Source organism: Momordica charantia, assembly GCF_013281855.1.
Source record: "Momordica charantia cultivar OHB3-1 chromosome 1 unlocalized genomic scaffold, Mcharantia_2.0 BLBB01000001.1, whole genome shotgun sequence".
Classification (NCBI taxonomy): domain Eukaryota; kingdom Viridiplantae; phylum Streptophyta; class Magnoliopsida; order Cucurbitales; family Cucurbitaceae; genus Momordica; species Momordica charantia.
The window spans coordinates 17,715,061-17,733,230 of NW_028275157.1; the positions used below are offsets into that span (position 1 = coordinate 17,715,061).

Genomic DNA, 18,170 nt, shown 5'->3' on the forward strand with positions numbered 1-18,170 from the left:
TATCTTGTTTAAAATAATATGTTAGCCAATGATGACTGCTGTATTTTTGTTGTATGAGACTCCTAGTGTATATGAAGTCTACATAACCAATAACGAAGAGCATGAGCACATATGGACAATATTATTTCACTTAACTGGTATTTAATACTTTGTGAACTCGAAGATCTTAAAATATTTTAATGTAATTTCATCAGCATAAAATTCCGTTCCCCTATTTCACAAAGAAAAAACTGGCCATGTTTAGATTAGGGATACCATGTACCAACACTTAGAGACATTAGTGCCTTTCTCAATCCACCGGAAGAATTTAAAGCATCAAACATTCCCATGGAATCATCAATCACATCTTTAGGTTCTACCAACACAGAAGCACATTCATCTTCTTTTGGCTGATTTCGTCGAAATCGGAGTTCCATGGTTAGTCCACTTTCATTATGTATTCTCGTCATAGGGGAAACCACAATTGACAAACCATCCTGCAAAGCGGAGAAAAAGTGAAATAAGTGCAATCATCTTCAAGGATAACCCCATCAAAACAATTTGTTCACAAAGTGATGAATTACCTCAGGATGCCGAGAAATTTCAACCACAATAAGAGGACCTGGATAAGTTCTTGAATCTACGGAAGAAATAGAGTGTATATGAATATCATCAGCGGCATTCCCAAAAGATTTGCCTCCATTAGCAACAAATTGAGGAAAGAAAAATTCAAAATCCAAAATCCAACAGAGTCTACAAAATCATATACTTTTTTTTTTCTCATTTATATTGTGGAGTAAATGGTACCATTTCCAGTTCACCCTCATTTATAGCCTATCAATTCTTTTTAATAATGTTTCTTTCACCTATTAAGGGGTATGTGTCTGAAGGGTGTCTTGGCACATCAATAGAGCTCGTGCTTGGAAAGGGAGACACTCATTACTAGAGGATTTTTCTGGGGCTTGGTAACAAGGAGATTTCTCCTCGTTAAACAATTAGTAGTGTACCTTGTGCTTTTCTCGTGCTTAGTCTGTCTAATAGTGCATCCTTTGTATTTGGAAACTGTTGATTTAAGGTAAGAAAACTCGATCAGTGGATGTTGCATCCTTTATGCTTTAACACAATTGTTCTCACTTTCTTGCTTCCTTTGATCTCGGTTTGAATTTGAATTTTTAATAATTCTCTTCTGATTGGATTCCAATCATTAAACTTGTTGTGTCTTGTTCTTTCTGGGTTCTTGCTTATTTCAAGATCTCGTGACAAAGATGTTTATTGATAGAAGATTCCTTAGGCTCTACCCTTTTGACTCTCTTTTTTTTAAGCAAGAAACAACTTTTCTTTCATATATGTAAAGGAGAAAAAGTTCAAAGATACAAACTCCAGAAGGAGTGAGAGAAAAAGATACAAACTCCCGAAGGAGTGAGAGAAAAAGAAAAAAGAACAAAATAGAAAAGAGGCTCCACAAGAAGCAATACAATAGTAAAAGCCAACAAAAAGATCATGGTAACTACTATCAAAATGATCCACCAAGATGCGGAGACACAAAAAAGATAACTTTAGAATCTTTAACTTCGGGCACTCCATCAGCTCCATCTTTATCGTCTGGAAAGAGGACTTTGAGTTCCTAAGAAAATTTGGCTCGAATTTCAGCGTTGTCTCTATCCCGAGCAACTTGTATCTCCAATTTTTTCCTAGCAAACTCAGCATGAGCACATAACACGTTCTTTGCAAACCTTGACTAGCACGGAGTTCAGAAAGACTAAATATGCATCCAATTTCAAAGGAGAAAGACTAGAGATGTATTTGAGTGTAGAAACTATGAATTCTTTAGATACATCCAGAGGAGTATCCATGCTGCCAAAGAACACCTCTCAAACCTCTAAGATCCCTTGCTATAAATAAGAAAAGCAGAGGCAAAGAATGACCGTTCAACTTCTTAGGCCAACAAAAAGAAGAGGGAGAGAGGTTTCTTGGGAATCCGAACCAACAAACCAATGAAAATCCTGAATTAATGATGAAATACCAAATACCAAAGCATGTTCCGTAGTGATCCCCATTTGGAGATTGTCAATCGGGTTATCCGTCTCTTTTAATGTAAAGAAACTTTATTTTTAGTTTTATAGTTTGACTTCTATAGAATATGAAACATGTAAGTGTACTAAGTTTCATCTTCTAAGATTGAGTCTTAGGTCAAAAATCAAATTGGGGTCCCTTTTGAGGGTTAGTTCATTAGAATATTTGGGTCCATGTTTGTTGAGTCCAAAGGATAATTTATATATTTTGTTACACTTGTTGATTATTATCATACGACCTGATTATACATGATGGCAGTTCATTATGAGTTTCTTTCTAATGATACTTCGGATTCAATCTGACATAAATGACTACTTGTAATTAAAGTTAGTCATCAAGGTCAGATGTGTTAGCTATCAATGAAAAGTTTGTTTCTTGTTAAAAAAAAAAAGATGTGCTAGTTAAAGATAGTTATAGCGTTCCAGCCTCAAGACTTCAAAGCTACATATAAAATCTTGAGATATTTAAAAGCACTATCTGAAAAGTTTATATTTGATGATATAGACTAAACAAGAGGTGCTATTAATAGAAGATCAACCTATAGATACTGTTGTTTTGTTGGAAGGAATTTAGTTACTTGGTGAAGTAAAATAAAAAATGTGATAGACTAGGAATAGTATTGATGTAGAGTATAAAGCTTCAGCTCATAGAATTTGTGAGGGTACATGGATCAAAATGATACTTGAAGAATTGAGGTTTTCTCAACTCAGACGGTTCTTATTCGAATTTACTACAATAATAAGTTTGTTATCTCTATGGTTCACGGTCTAGATCTACATTATACAATAGAATATATGGTCTAGATCTACATTATATAACAGAACATATTAAGGTTGGCAAACATTTCATAAGCATTTCATAAAGCCAACCTTTCATAAGCATTTCATAAAGGAGATTGATGCAGGTGTAAAATGCATTCTTTATCTTTTGACAACAAAGCAAACTGTTAATGTTCTAACTAAGGAATTTCCAAAGAAAGGCATTTTGATAAACTAATTGACAAGTTGGCTATCCACATTTTAAAACCAGCTTGAGGGAGAGTATTGGTATGCATAATAATTGTATACTAGTTGTAAATATTAGTTGTCAATATTTTGTAACTATGGTACCTTTGTTTGCATTATTTTTTTATTTGTATTGGTTTTTTCTTATAAGAAGACCTTGCGCAAGTAATATTTTATTTCTCCAAAAACACTATAATAAGCAAACAAGTCAATCACCAGTAACCACAAAAGAAAATTGAGGATACCTTTCGCAGATATTATACGTGTTCTCTGAGTAAATGTTTGTGGTTGTAACTGGGAAATGTTGATAGGAGTTGTAAAATTTTCAGTTTCACTAAGTTGAATTGAAATAACTGATCCGCTCGCAAGAGTTTGGTCTGGTGATCCTGGGTGCCTTATAAACATGAAATACCCCCGAGATAAATTAATCTCAAACAATAATGAACAAACAAAACATTTATTTATCTACATGGATTATTACAAGGAAAACAGATTCCTTAAGAGACTGATAGCCGACAACTTCAACCATATATTGCACTGCTATCAGTCAAATACATTACTTGCTTTCTGTGCACCAACATATGCACATCTATTTGCGTAATGTAATTATAGGATCTTCTCGTTTTTTCTTATTTTAATTGCCGGAGGTAGCTAATTGTTATCACCATAGTTACTGCAGTTATTTGATATTAACACAAAAGGAATGCTGTAGTTACTATTTGGTTACTGCCACTGCTACCAAAAGCTTTTTTAAGTGCACTGGGTTGCTTTTAATCTTCTGATTTGATTAAATAAAACTCTCTCCAAGATCCTTTTCCTTTCCACAGACATTGAGCCTTGGGTTTCTGGTAATCTTTCACTATCTTCTTAAAACCTTCCCTCATGTTTGGACTTGAGTATAATACAAGGCTCGACACGTGAACTATTAATATGAAAAGAAGAGGATACAACAATTTGAATCCATGACTTTATGTTGTGATTCCACGACAAATCATCCATTAGATCCAAAATTTTAAACTGATAGGTTAGAAAAAAAATAGTTCTCTTCACGTGCAAGGATATAAGAGCTAAGAAGTAAATACAAACAGATTAAAATACCTCAGAGAGATGAAAGCAGACTGAAATCTTCTTATTGTCAGACTCTGCTTGTTGTGGAAGTGACAGAGAAGGTCGATGCCTAACTGGTTCTCCACCTGCCATGTAAAATAAGATCAGGACATATGAGAAAACTTATCATTCATTAGTCAGAAAAGAGAATATAGGCTAGTCTATTCTTTGTATTACTTCATGTGCTTCCTAAATTGCATAGATTTGCACCTAATTATACTTTTTTGATTCTTTTTGGGAGAACATTTATACTTCTTCTTCCTTATGGTGTTTAAACCATAAGAATTTCTTTAGTAATTATAGCATAGCTATGCTCCGACAAGATTGGAAAGTTGTATTAGTCTAACTTTAGGGGGGGCCTTCTCATCCCCTGCCCTTAGTTTGTCCTTTTTGTGATTAATACAAGTTCTCCCTGTTTCTTATCAGAAAAAAAAAATGCCAAGTTTTCATAGTCCTTTCTACCTCAAAAAATTTACCAAGTTCCCCTATTAATTGAATTTATTATCTACTTTAGTTTTCATCATCCTATTGTAGGTAAAGATGTGTATTAACTCATAATACTTAGTAAATAAGCTAAGTTTGGCCAGCACTGTTAATATAGTAAAATTTTTCAATCAAACAACTATACCTCAAGATCTTTAAAAGATTGTCCATTTTGTGTGAGTTGCAAATTATGCATCACACAGCTATTACATAGCTTAATGCTCAATTTTTCCATCTCAGATAGCAAGTCGAACTCATTTCTTTGTTGTAAAAGGGTATTTTTCTTGCTTCTTAGAACCTCAATGCCAAAGAAGTATTTCAATATTCCAAATCCTTTCATGAACTATAAAGAAAGGCTTTAAAGGACAAAATACCTAACATATGATCAAAACCAATGGAAGTTGTTGATTTTGCAGTACTCACACAAGATGAGAAACAAAATATACAAGAGAGTTTAGAACGCCCTAGTTATGTTCATAGTTCATTCGAGTCTCCATCAATTTGTATTGAATCCAATCATAGTGATCAATTTTGTCCTTAATAAAATGTCTCTCTTCCTATACACACATAAATGGGTTATAGATCCACTTACAAGAGGTGGGTAGCCTTAACCGATGTGTTAATAGGGAAGCCCGAAGGCTGTTCAAGTTTGTATCCTTGAACATTTTCTTCATTTTCATATATCAATGAAAAGTTTGTTTTTTGTTAAAAAAAAATAATAAATGGATTATTCATTCAAAATATAATCATAAAATTAAAGAAAAAACCACAAAAAAAAAAATACCGTTTAGAGATAGAATGGTTCTTGTGGATATGCAAGAGCAAAATCTCATAACAGAAATACAAACAAGAAAAAGAGCAGAGACAATACCTACACATCTTGACCAAGAAAGGTAAATACTGATTTATCAAAGAAGACCAACCTTGAAAGAAAGGTCGACTTGTGCACAAAGAATAATGGAAGAGATGCCAATCAAGATTAGTTCACAGAACCACCATATGTTAGGTATCAAGGAAGAATATTTATGCAAAGCAAGATCGCGACCAAGAAATAAAAACCAACCAGACAATCGTATCAGAGCTGACCTTCCAACATTTTGTGGGCACTTAAATACAGAAGCATTTCTAGATTGGACTAGAAATATAAATAAAACAGGTTCGAGCATATGGAAATATCCGAAGAAAAAAAAAGTTAGACCAGTGACCTATAAGCTAAAATCAGGAGCCTACATGGTGGGTCGTCCAATTACAATCAAACCAAAGAATGGGCAAAAAATATTGTTTGAACATGGTCTACAATATTTTGCTTCAAAATTGGAAAAAGTTAACCTAGGATTACATTATACCAGCATTTAAGTAAATGGAATCACGCTTGCATACAGAAGATGATTCATACAGATTGACAACAAATAACAATCTACAAAAGCAAACCTTGCAACAATTCGGACTAATGATGGAGCTTCTCACTGCATAAGGACCGGCCAAGTCTAGTTTTCCAATGACAAAGAGAACTACATCGAGCGAGGTCTCATTGAAGGATATGTCCAACTACCAATATACCACAAAAACATATTATTGAGATGTGTAATGGAAAAATAATGGGCTAACTGCAGAGTCAGGAAAAAATGATAATACCTCCTTCATTCTACAATAGATATGCACAGGAACCCGATGTGAAATTGTTTCTGTGCTATCGCTTTTGACGCTGAGTCGGTAGTAAAGGCAAAAGTCAACTGGGTTGATAAACCGTTGCCTGTATTTCAAATTCAAGAAAATTTTATGAAAAGGAATTGAAACTAAATTTAGGGAAGGAGCAAAAATAAATCTTCAAATGGGTGGTGATTAATGGTAACATCCATTCAGCACAAATACTCACCATAAATTTCTTTGCACGTCGAAATAATGTAATACAGCATTAGATGTGCTAAGAATCCTGGTTTTATTTGATGAAATTTGTAGGGTCAGTTGCATATTACCAAGGGAACCACGAATGAGAGGCAATATGTCATTCGTATCAGATATTTCATGAACGATTGTCAGAGAGATATTCTCAATTGAAATATCAATGCTTGGAAACATCCCATCTGTTCCAGATATTCTCACATCCATGTGAGAATTTTGTTGACGACTGGTTTCAGACGTCTCAGAAAGATAATGGTCCATATTAGCAACACCACAAACTCCAGGAAAGTCATGGATCATTTTAAACTTAAAAGGATTTCCAGGTTTTCTAACAAACTCTGGAACCCCATCAACGAAAGCAATACCACAATCACTCTTCTTGTTCACTAGATAAAGTGTTCTTTTACCAAACTGGTTGTATGGTTCCCAATCCGTATCACCTTTTTGACCTCCCTGCATATGAGAAAATGATCTCCACAGTGCCGTACCTCTATCATCAATGCCAGATATGTTAACAACTCCAGATCCTGGACAACAGTTCAATCTCAAATGTTTGCCTTCGGCATTCTTTGCATACAATGATATTAAGGAGAACCACAAAACTGGTGAAGGCCATCTCCTCTGTTTTTTGTATTTAACCTGCACATCCATAGTGATATGCCAAACCGAGGGGTAAATATCTACATGGTCTCTCAAGTGAAAAGGAAAATCATAAAACACGGACACAAAAATAAATAAAAATGAGTTCTAGGTTAATTATGAAAGAATATTGTACTCTTTTTCCTCAAAGTTTAGGGCTATAAACTAACAGAAAATTATGATAGAATTCTCAAATCCTATTCTATTCACAAAAGTCATACATATACAGGCATGAAAGTATAAGCTCATAAAATGTAAAATTTACACTAAAAGATAACTCATGTATGAGCTCTTATATCTAAAATATTTACATTACTATACGACAACATGCTATAACCCTCTCTCAAGTTTGGGGCATTATGTTAATCCAATCTAAATTATTATAAAGTAGTCAATTCATGTTCCATTAATGTCTTTGCGAAGATATATCCAATTTTTTTTTTAACAAGAAACAAACTTTTGCCTTTTAAGTAAATGCAGACAAATGGTTTATACCATTTGTGGATATATCCATACTGCTTCACGAATAGATTATGTGTTCAGAATCCATATATATAAATTAAATTTACCCAACCTCTTAACCTTTTCGATTGAGTGATGGTTTATTCATCCTTAACATGGTTTCAGAGCGGGAGGTACTGTGTTCGAATCCCTACATTATTATTTCTCCCTATTTATTATAATTTCCACTTGTTGGGCTTTGTGCAATTATCTAAGCCCACAAGTGAGAGGGAATGTTGAGAATCCATATATATGAATTAAATTTACCCAACCCATCAGTTTAAGCTTTTGGGTTGAGCGGTGGTTTGTTCATCCTTAACACTATGTCATATCTCTCTATATCTTCCTCCACATGTAGAGATACAATTCTGTGATAGCTCCATATTATGTTTCTTACTGTTTCATGAAACTACCTTCAACAGAGAACTATTCTCCTTAAATCCAACGCAATCAATACTTAAAAGATAACTCAATCTTGATATGGCCACCATCTTCACACATGACTCCTGATCCAAGGGCACCTTTCAAATAATACATTATTTACTCTATTCAACCCAATAATTAACTGTATGTGAAAACATAAACTAATTTATCATGCTTACTAGATAAGCTAGGCCTAGTTAAGTCATTATATGGTAGTTCAACTTGAACAACCTGAGTAGTTTGTCAATTCTATCAGCATCCAAATCATGTTGATCCACTATATTGTAGAGCTCATCTGTTCCATAATCTTCCTCAGAAAGTACCATTCTACCCTATCACGTACTTTACTCATATTTAGCTTAAGGAAGTAAATTCCTTTGTTTCCCTTTATATCATGGATGCCTTTGTAGCCTACAAGATCATTACAAGGAACGAGTGCACTTGGATTGGTAGAAATAATGTTATCTAGAACCCTCTTCAACCTATATCCAGCACCTCCGTTATGATTTATACATTACATTACAAAGGCTCATAAATCTAAAATCTTTCATCTAAGTGGCACTCTTTTTCTTAGAAATCAATACAATTTTGGTTTCGTATAAACCAATCGAAGATTTTTTTTTAACTCATTTAGTTTGTTTTCCTTATATAGCTCATCCACTTCAATGAAACAAACTTTTATCAGGGAAAAAAAAAGAAGAAAGAACAGATGGTTATTTTCAATATACTACCCAGCAGCCTTCTGCAGGTAAATAAGACCATTTTAACAAAAGAATTGATGAAGAAGATAAGTGAGGGAAAGAAATAAAGAGGAAATAAAGCTGGGACTAATGTCAGCAGCATATATTTCACGAGAAAGAAAATTCTACCTTGCCAAAAAAATTCGTCCAACTATTTCAACAGTTTTCATGTTAACTAATAATAGCTAAGCAAGCTCTCATCCCATAGTCTACAATATCTTATCAACATAAAATAAGGGCATGACTTGTAGAAAACTGGATGCAATAAACTAGCATTAGGTAAAAAAAGAAGGTTGAGCAAAAGGGAAATAGTTGGAATCTTAATAGCAAAGTAAGTAGAAAAGGAAAGAATGCCCTACACTGAACAAAGCAAAAAGTTCTATAGAATTACCCTGAATAAAGCCCGGTCTCCCACAAGAGAATAGTGCATTGCACCGACCAAATTGTACCTGTCACCACCACCTTCTACGCTCAAGTACATGTGCTGATGGATGTCTCGGATTGCAATAATCGCCCCTTTGTAGGTCATAGAAATAATTAGCTCAAGATAACCAAAATTCATAACTTGTAAGTTAGAAACCTTCAAATGATAAAATACCATCAGTAACAAAGGTTTCCGCATCAGTGGAAAACGTCTCGGGGGTATTAGCATCAACTCCCTGGTTACTCGACCATGGCCTTTTATGCAATTCATTTGTCTTTTCCTTGTCGGACCGTCCAGAAAATGATGAAACAGTTAACAAAATCATCTGAGGAAATTAAAAGGAAAAAATATATTGTAATATAATGAAGCAAAAGAGAAATAAGATGGATCCAAGTTAAAATAAAAAATGGTGGCTTCCACGGTAAAGAGAAAAAATGTGTTGGCAAAGCTGCTCTAAGAGAAATGTAGGACCCACCTGTATTTCAGAATGAGACAATGTGAGATCCAAACCTGACATAGAGCCATTGCCTGCCCAAGCTTCACTTAATAAGCCTATATGATCACTGTAGGTCTTCTCAATTGACAAGAAAGCGACTAAGTTCTTCAACAAATAATTCTGACTGCTAAAACAAAAAGGCCCACTGACATTATTATTTCTAGAAAAATCTTCATTAGTAACCGGATGTTTTGAACTGCTTGCATAATTATCTGGTTGAACTTCCTTCGCATATTGAGAGCCTGAAGCAGATTCTCCAGCTACAAGGTGAGATGACTTATTTGAAGAGAAATGAGGAATTTGAATGTTAAACCGTAAGGTCTTTTCAATTCGTTTGGAGATAATTGACAAGTGAGAAAGATTAACTACAAGTGTTTTCCTAGGATCAGCCAATTTAAGTTCTAAATGGGCATCAACTTCAATCACAAATTCCCAAATTGCACCTGCAGAAAAGGACCAATATTCAAGTAGGTGTACAAATATAATTAAAATAGAACCAAAGGAAAATGAAATACCAGATTCATTTTCGATGAGGAGAACAAGAGAGATGTTAGAGACATTGAGCATAAAAACTTCCAGAAGTTTCCATTTGACTCTTAAAAAAGAGTCAGTAGTCTCGCCAACAACATTGTCGGCAGCAGTATCCTCCAGTCTAGTAATTTCCACCATTTCTTGAGCCTTCTTATCTTGTTGATGAGAAAATTGCAACACAGACAAAAGACTCCCTATGGCACGATAGTATGAATTGAAACAATTGATAAATAACGCCAAAACCATTGTTTCAAGGAAAAGGATACCACCCTGCCAATTAGCAACATGTTTCAGTCCACTTCGAAGGCAATTGTTTGAACTTAGTAATTTACAAGATAAATGGCACAATTGTGAATGGAACAATAGTACCTATTTGTCGCTGTACTGATAAATTACTTAACAGTTCAGAAACCTAGACTTGTAGTAAATCAAAGCATCCTTCCTTTTTTTTCTATCAGAAACAGTATCTTCCTTTCTTATTTTATTAGATCTTCATAACTTCATCAAAAAAAAAAAGATCTTCATAAGACAGAGTACCTCTCCCTTTTTTCAGACAATTTGCCTCTCACCATCCACAAATGTTATTACCATAAAAGGGAAACGTAAGCAAAACTAACCACATTTAGTGAATACGACTAGTACTTAGAAAAGAGAATTTGCTGAGGTATGAACCTGTACAACTCAACACAACTAAAAGAAAGGGAAAGTAATAAATCTATATGCTCCACAAAACAATTACCTGAATCTCCCAAGAGATGGTCTGAAATTCTCCCCCGACTAAGAGAAATGACGAAAGTTTACTCATTTGATGTACTCCAACTAGGACTTCATGCACTGGGCTACTTGTTATGAAAATCCTACTAATTGAAACATTTACAAGCAACTGTAAGTTTGAAGATGATGAAGTGGAATCAAAGTCCAGAGCCTGAGCAAAGACAGACTGTCCACCTGGCCCTTCAGAGTTGACTGCCATGTCAAAATTCTCCACGTTGAATTCATTATTTCTAGAAATAGAACTGTGGGGAATATTCCTTGACCTTTCTGAAGATGAGGCATTACATGGACTCAGAGATAAAATTAACATGAAATTAGAGAGATAAATCTGATGATAGCAATTAAGTAATTGCGTCAGCAGATATTTGGATACAGATTTATCTATACCTCTCTTCTGATACCTAAATATAAATGAAACGATCTCAGAGATATCAGTAAGAATATCAACTTTTTCCTCCTCACAAGTTACCTTAACTCTTCCTTCATGAATAGAAATCCAAATTCCACAATCAGGGAGATTGGTCTCTGCCATTTTCTGGCTGTTTGAAAAGATCTTACAACTGTCAAAAGCATCACTCACCCTGGAATTATGAAGAATAACATCCATCGACTTAATTTTATAGACTCCGAGAATCATATAACTAGTACGACAAGTTATCGAGGCTTCTTTCACATATACAAACTTAGGCATGGGCTTAGCAAGCATGATATTTTGTTTCATGAATTCCTGGGGCCCCCAACTGGCAGAGCCTAGGTAACAGATTGCAGAGGACAAATGTCCTATAACCTGACAGCAGCAATACTCCAGATAAGAAAACAAAGACTGAAAGACATAAAATGCAATTAGCATGAATTGCAAGATTCTGCTTTACATAAATTTGACACTAGTTAAACTTTATCTGGTGACTTTAAAAACAACCCTAATATGCATTACACAAAGAAAATATAGAAGTTAGAGAAAAATACTTCCCAGTTGCATTAATCTCACTGAAAAAAACCCACATCGGTATATTCAGGACATGTGTACTATACAAGAGAAGAAAACTAACAACAGCAGATTAGGAAAAAGATACTGTATCACTGTACAAAAGGAAAGCCAAATTAAAAAAAAAAAAAAAAATCCCATAAATAATGGGCAGCGAGAAATTGGGGGAAATGATCTTCCCCTTTAACCCTCATTCTAACACTTTCCCCCAAGCTTTCTTGAAACTGTGTCATTTGCTTGGTTACTAGGGCGTCCCATTATTCATCTTCCAAATTTCTAAAATTAATAGATATTTTGAATTTCCTTCTCTTATAATTTTTTTTCTCTAAATTTCTACCAATTTACCAATTTACTAAGTATTATGTAATATAAGTTTATCATTAGGCAATTTTATCATTCACCAAAGTGAGGGACTAAATAGAAAATTTTAAAATATAAGGGGCTAAATTGAAACTTTTTAAACAATATAGACTAAATTGAAAAATACTCAAATATTATAGACTAAAACATATATTTAGCAGAAAAAAGAAAGCTCCCAACTGCTAATCACATTGCGAGAATAAATACAAAATGTTCTAGATAATGCACACCAAAAAGAAGCATGGAATTTCAGTAATATCCATGCTCTCACTCCATTGCAAAGACTTTCCTTCAAAGGTTCTTTGATTTCTTTCCTACCAGATCTCCAAAATAATGCTTTAATGGCAATTAGGGTATCAACAGAGGAAATAAAACATAATTAGGATCATCAAGGTTTCAAATATACAAGTACCTGAATGAAAAGATGCAAATCCTCCATATATGATAAAGCAGTGAAACCTGTGGTTGTACAGTCAAAAGCTACTGAGAAAGCACTGACATTCTCACTGAATGAGTGAACATATTTCCTGCATCAATTTTTCATTCACAATAAACTTACAAAAAAAAAGTCTTAACCACGTATTATAGTATCTGTGTTGCAAAAGAATATGTAGCCATCTAGATAATATGTTTTCATATTTATACTTAATGTTGCAATCTAAATATTGTCCAGGAATTCCACTCATCTCACATTGAAAACTGAGTATCGCCAGCCAACCTCAAACTGACGAAGTTCCACAAATTCTCTGGTCATAAAAATTTTTAAGTTCTTCCTTTAATTAGATAGAAACTCCTAACATGAAGCAAATATAGTATCATAATTTCTAAACTAAGTGTAGGATATTTTAGTTTCTTTCTTGGTTAGGTGAAAACGATAAATTAATGATCATAATTTCTAAACTAATAGTAGGACATTTGATTGTCTTTTCTTTTTTTTTATGTTTTTTATAAGAAATAGAAACTTTGTATACCAAAAAACCATGTACAGCCTAAAGGCTGGGGGATGAGAAAGCTCCCACCTTACAAAACTAATGAAGAGCCGCTTTCTTCCATTTTCTTTTCTATTGGCATTAACATAATTATATCATTTTGCAATAAGTGTTGGCTTGAAGAAAATAAATGAGAAATTATGCTCTTCGAAATATAATTTAAAAAAAAAAGGAAAAGAAATTCATAACCTCACCAAATTTAAGAGGAGGTGATATATCTTAATTAGATTGAAGCAGTGTATGTGTGTGGGTGCAACATACATCTAAACATAAACAAACACATACACAAATGTATCTTTGCATGTCTGCGTGTATGAGATTCTGCATATGAGTTTTAAGTACATACATACAAGAAAGCATATAGATATTCTTTATTATTTTTTTTTTCTTAGACAAGAATCAAACCACTTTCACTAAGGAGTCTTTTCAAATAGATATTCTTAATTGAGTTCATCAGAGCCACAATTTACACAGAGCTTTCAACTTTTGAGAGAGTTACTATAATTTGATAGAAAAAGGATTAATAATATAGTCATACCTGACAATTGATGATAGGATCAGCATTGGATTAAAAATGAATATTGGGTTTTGTTGTTTCCCCTCCAAGTCTACTACATAAGCATTTAACCCATTAACTTGTAGGTAGAACCAATGTGAAATTAATCCTTGAGATGCATACTTCTCATTATCAATTGTTGAAATATTAGGTTCTTTCAAACGGAGACATTCAACTTCTATATTGACAGCTTCAGAGGACAACTCCATCAGAAATGCCCGATCACAACTGGAAGCTGGGCAAACAGCAATTTCAATGTCATGAATATCAAATGCAATGGGTGGGTCGCCCTTATGAACTACGTCACCTGGGATTACATGGCCATCATTAAAGTTTTTTTCGAGTGCCATTTGGATGTGAGAACCAGCTATCTGCATTGCAACTTGAATGTGCTTATGCGGTAGCTTCTTAAGCAATGGTACCACCATTTCACTGGCAAAGCCCTCACACTTATTATTCGAGCAGACTTCTCCATCATCTATAATTATTTTCGGTGCATGCAAAGAAACTTCAGGACTTTGCTCATCCTCAATCCAAGAATAAGCACTATGTTGCATCAATTTAAGGAGCAAAGATGCCGATAGTATTGATGAATAGCCCAAAGCTAAATTCAGCTTACCTAGAGACAAATTGCATTCCCATAATGCAGTATTTGAATTCTCAACCACTGATTTTGTCAATGAGCTATTGATTTCACAAAGAAACCAAGGATTATCTGAATACTTGATCCCACTTTCTTCAACTTTCATGCATATAGATTTCCACCTCAACCACATCCCCCCCAAATATTTAACCAGGAACGGATTGCAACCAACTTTACCAAAGTCCGCAATATTTGTTTCCTGATCATCAGAAGGAAGAAAGCTCCGAGCAGATTCACCCCAAATAATAGGTTTCAGATTATTTGCTCTTTCAATGTCATACTCCTTTAGAGACCCAAGCAGATCACTGGAACAGCTTCTACTGATGGAATCCTCCTCAGAAGGTAAGGAAGTAACATTGAATTGGCCACAGGATATGAGTAAAGACTGTTCACAAAGATCATCCATGTACTTGAATAAGAGTGCATCAAGGGAAAAATAGAATGAAAGAAAACAGGACGATGGGATCCCAAACTTTGATTTAAGGTTTTCAATTGTAGGAGGTTGAATTTCATGTGTGGGATAAATAGACACCAAGAGTTCTCCAATATTCAACATAAAGCAAAACCGAGGATTGGAATCTTGTGGTACAATTTCTGAACATCCATCAATTTTCTGCCATTGACTCAAAGTTTTAACCATGTATCCCTCTATGAAACAAAATATATTGCATACCATTTTCCAAATGCATAAAAGCATGGAAAATATCTGATAAAATAATTTTAAGGGGACGACGCTAGATGCTTCCTTTTTTTCTTCTGCACATTTAACATTCTTGATGGCTCTATAACGTGATATTTGTCGTGCCTGTGCAATGGATTCGATTGGTAACTTCTTCTCAATATCCAATATTGTTATCCAATGTTTCTTGAAAGAATTGAAGAGTTTTCTATCCCAACAAATCTTATAAGTGAATTTCTTCATCAAATTTTCCACAGGATATCCAGTTAGTAGTAGTAAAATTTCATAGGCATTAACATACTGTATCCACAGCATGACAATAGTAACAATACGATGCAATGACACTCCAGGCACTGAAGTAATGTGCCCAATTCTTTGAGCAGCAAGCTTCCACAGTTGTCTACCATTTCTAGCAAACTTGTATTCTGTAGATGACATTACATTTAATACTGCATATATAGAAACCTCAGCAGGAGAAATTGAAAGGCTTAGTTCCGGAATTCTAAGATTCACGTCAATAAGCTGAAGATCATACAATTTGCAGCAACTGACTATATCTTTTAAATTCAAGATTCTAGTAATCTGCATTTCCCTCTTTAACACAATCTCAAGATCATTGCCAATGACAACAAGGCAGCTATGTGCTGAGGGTCTAAAGACTGCATTTATGAGCTCATGAAGACATCCATGATTCTGATTTTCAGATTTGACACTTAGATGATTGATGCCCAATGAACATTCAAAGACATTGTTAAAGATGGGGAACTCCAGTTCTAAGTTAATATTATACATCTGTAGGCAACCACGTTTAAGTAATAGATTTCTAGAAGCTGTTTTCAACCGGTATCTTGGTAGTGGGTCCAGAAAACTCTCCATGATGTCATGCAAAGTAGCACCCTGAAACCCATTCAATAACCTCAGAGCTGGTACTTATGATGAGGCACAAGGCTCAAGCGGTAAACAACTTTATTCTGTTCAATAAAGATAACCGAAGAAGCAAATTGAAGTATAAGGCCATGGTTTGTGATTTTAAAAAAAAAATAGAGAACAAGGGATACAACATAAAACAGGAGACTGTATTCCTTGTATTTCTTGAATTTAAAAATGCGTTTAATAGCACAATTTGCAAACAGAGTCTTGAATTCAGGAACTTAGAAAACTTTACTTTGTGGTGATTTTGGAAAATATGAAAATATCATTTATGTTTAGCGGAGTCCAAATTTTGAAAAAAGATTAAGTGAGAGAGGGGAAGGGACTCATAGTCCATCAAAAGAACAAACGCAGAGTTCAATTTGTCAGAAAACCTCGATCCATGTTTTCATTAACTTTGGAAATATTTAATTTGTAAAGAAAGGCAACATTGAAAGGATAATTTCAATTTTTTTACGTGGATTACTGTTTTTCGAAACCATTTTCGGAAACAAGCCAATCAAAACCAAACTCAGTGTATCCATAGCATCCCTTGTTTCCGGAAACGTAAAAGTATGTATTCGATACCAGACGGCCCTAAATATTGGATTCTTTTAGCAACTCAACCGTGCACCTCACCTGTCCTTGCTTACACTTATATTTCTTCTAAAGTTATTACTTATTCCCAAATTGACAGCAACCAACTGACGCGAACGTATAGAAATCATAATAAATAAGCGACCAAGAGTAGTGAAGCGAAGAATACTTATCACTGTTAACATGTTAAAGTGAAGACTAAGATCAATGATGTGACAACACTAAGCTTGTTAAGGTGCTAAAAGATGTCAGTATCCATCCTACGTAAAACGCAATCTCCAGCACAATCCAATGTCATAATTTGTCTGAAAATGAAAAGAAAATTAAAAATGCAATCACCTCCGGATCAATAGCAGATAGATTCTCCTTCAGAATATCAGAAAATGTGCTATTGGATTTCCGTTTTCCCCTCGGGACCTCCTCCATATTAAACTCCCTACAAATTAAATACCAAATAACCATCAACACTCGACGAAGACCATGGATTTGGAGACATCTAACAACATCTACAATTTAGATGATCGCGGAAAACAACGGTTGACTAACCTGACAGATAACGTTCCATGGACGCCACGTACTATGATCTCGAAGGCCGGGAAGGGCCAGTAAGTGACCATAACGCTCAAGTGGTCGACGGTCACCTCTTTGAAGGACATGCTTATCGCGGTATCCTCGATTAGCTCATTGAGAGCCGAAACGTTCAAGTGGAGGTTCCGGGCAATGACGGTGGAACGGGTAAGCCCCAAATTCAGCTGAAGGTCGGAGTCTTCGGGCAACCATGGCTGTAGCAGAGACACCAGCCTCCGCAGAAGCAAATTACGCAGACCCATGGCGAATTTCCTACTGAAACAGAACGGTGCAGAAGCGCAATTCTTCCATTAGAGTGGTGATGATTCCTTTCCCAAGAAACACGCGCGAACTTTGATTCCTTCCCCAGATTTTATCCAGTTAAATGTAAAGTGGGAGTGGAGAAGAATGAGATTGGGAAGTTAAAGAAGAAACTTGTAGAAGACAAGAAGTTAGTGAACGTACGGCGGGAAGGATCGAGGCAACAGACTGTAGGTAGACGGGTACGGGGGACTCGAGACCTCACGTGACTGCCACCTGCACTTCTCCTCCTCGTGCACACACGCGTCACCTGTAATATTTATCCCAACTATGTATCAACGGCTAACCTTAGCTCAACTGGGTTAATAAACTCGATAAAAACAATCTATTGTTGTATTATATATATATATATATATCAATTTTCATTTTTCATTTTTATGTTTCATGGTTATTTATACAAAATATTGATATTGATATCTTAACTTATAATATATATATATATAAATTGTTAAATTATACAAAAAATCCCTTTAACTCTATGAAATTAC

General features: G+C 34.8%; 1 protein-coding gene across 9 annotated transcripts in view; it reads right to left on the bottom strand.

Annotated features, from left to right (window-relative positions):
- LOC111005570 (vacuolar protein sorting-associated protein, putative (DUF1162)) overlaps nt 1-17,880 on the bottom strand; it is a 34,276-nt gene extending 16,396 nt beyond the window's left edge. For 2 of the 9 annotated variants that reach the window (XM_022277107.2, XM_088124334.1), the window contains exons 1-16: nt 17,341-17,824; nt 17,134-17,230; nt 13,949-16,185; nt 12,834-12,948; nt 11,042-11,863; nt 10,287-10,572; nt 9,751-10,214; nt 9,450-9,600; nt 9,243-9,367; nt 6,523-7,187; nt 6,282-6,399; nt 6,078-6,194; nt 4,155-4,249; nt 3,302-3,450; nt 564-619; nt 263-476 (exon numbers count right to left, since the gene is read on the bottom strand). In XM_022277107.2, the coding sequence (XP_022132799.1) occupies nt 263-476; nt 564-619; nt 3,302-3,450; nt 4,155-4,249; nt 6,078-6,194; nt 6,282-6,399; nt 6,523-7,187; nt 9,243-9,367; nt 9,450-9,600; nt 9,751-10,214; nt 10,287-10,572; nt 11,042-11,863; nt 12,834-12,948; nt 13,949-16,185; nt 17,134-17,230; nt 17,341-17,624 (5,995 nt within the window). In that variant the 5' untranslated portion in view covers nt 17,625-17,824. Of the gene's footprint in view, nt 1-262; nt 477-563; nt 620-3,301; nt 3,451-4,154; nt 4,250-6,077; nt 6,195-6,281; nt 6,400-6,522; nt 7,188-9,242; nt 9,368-9,449; nt 9,601-9,750; nt 10,215-10,286; nt 10,573-11,041; nt 11,864-12,833; nt 12,949-13,948; nt 16,260-17,133; nt 17,231-17,340 lie in introns of those variants that run through there. The other 7 variants (XM_088124353.1, XM_088124350.1, XM_088124340.1 and 4 more) reach the window with 6 other exon arrangements.
- Between the last annotated feature and the right edge of the window lie 290 nt (nt 17,881-18,170).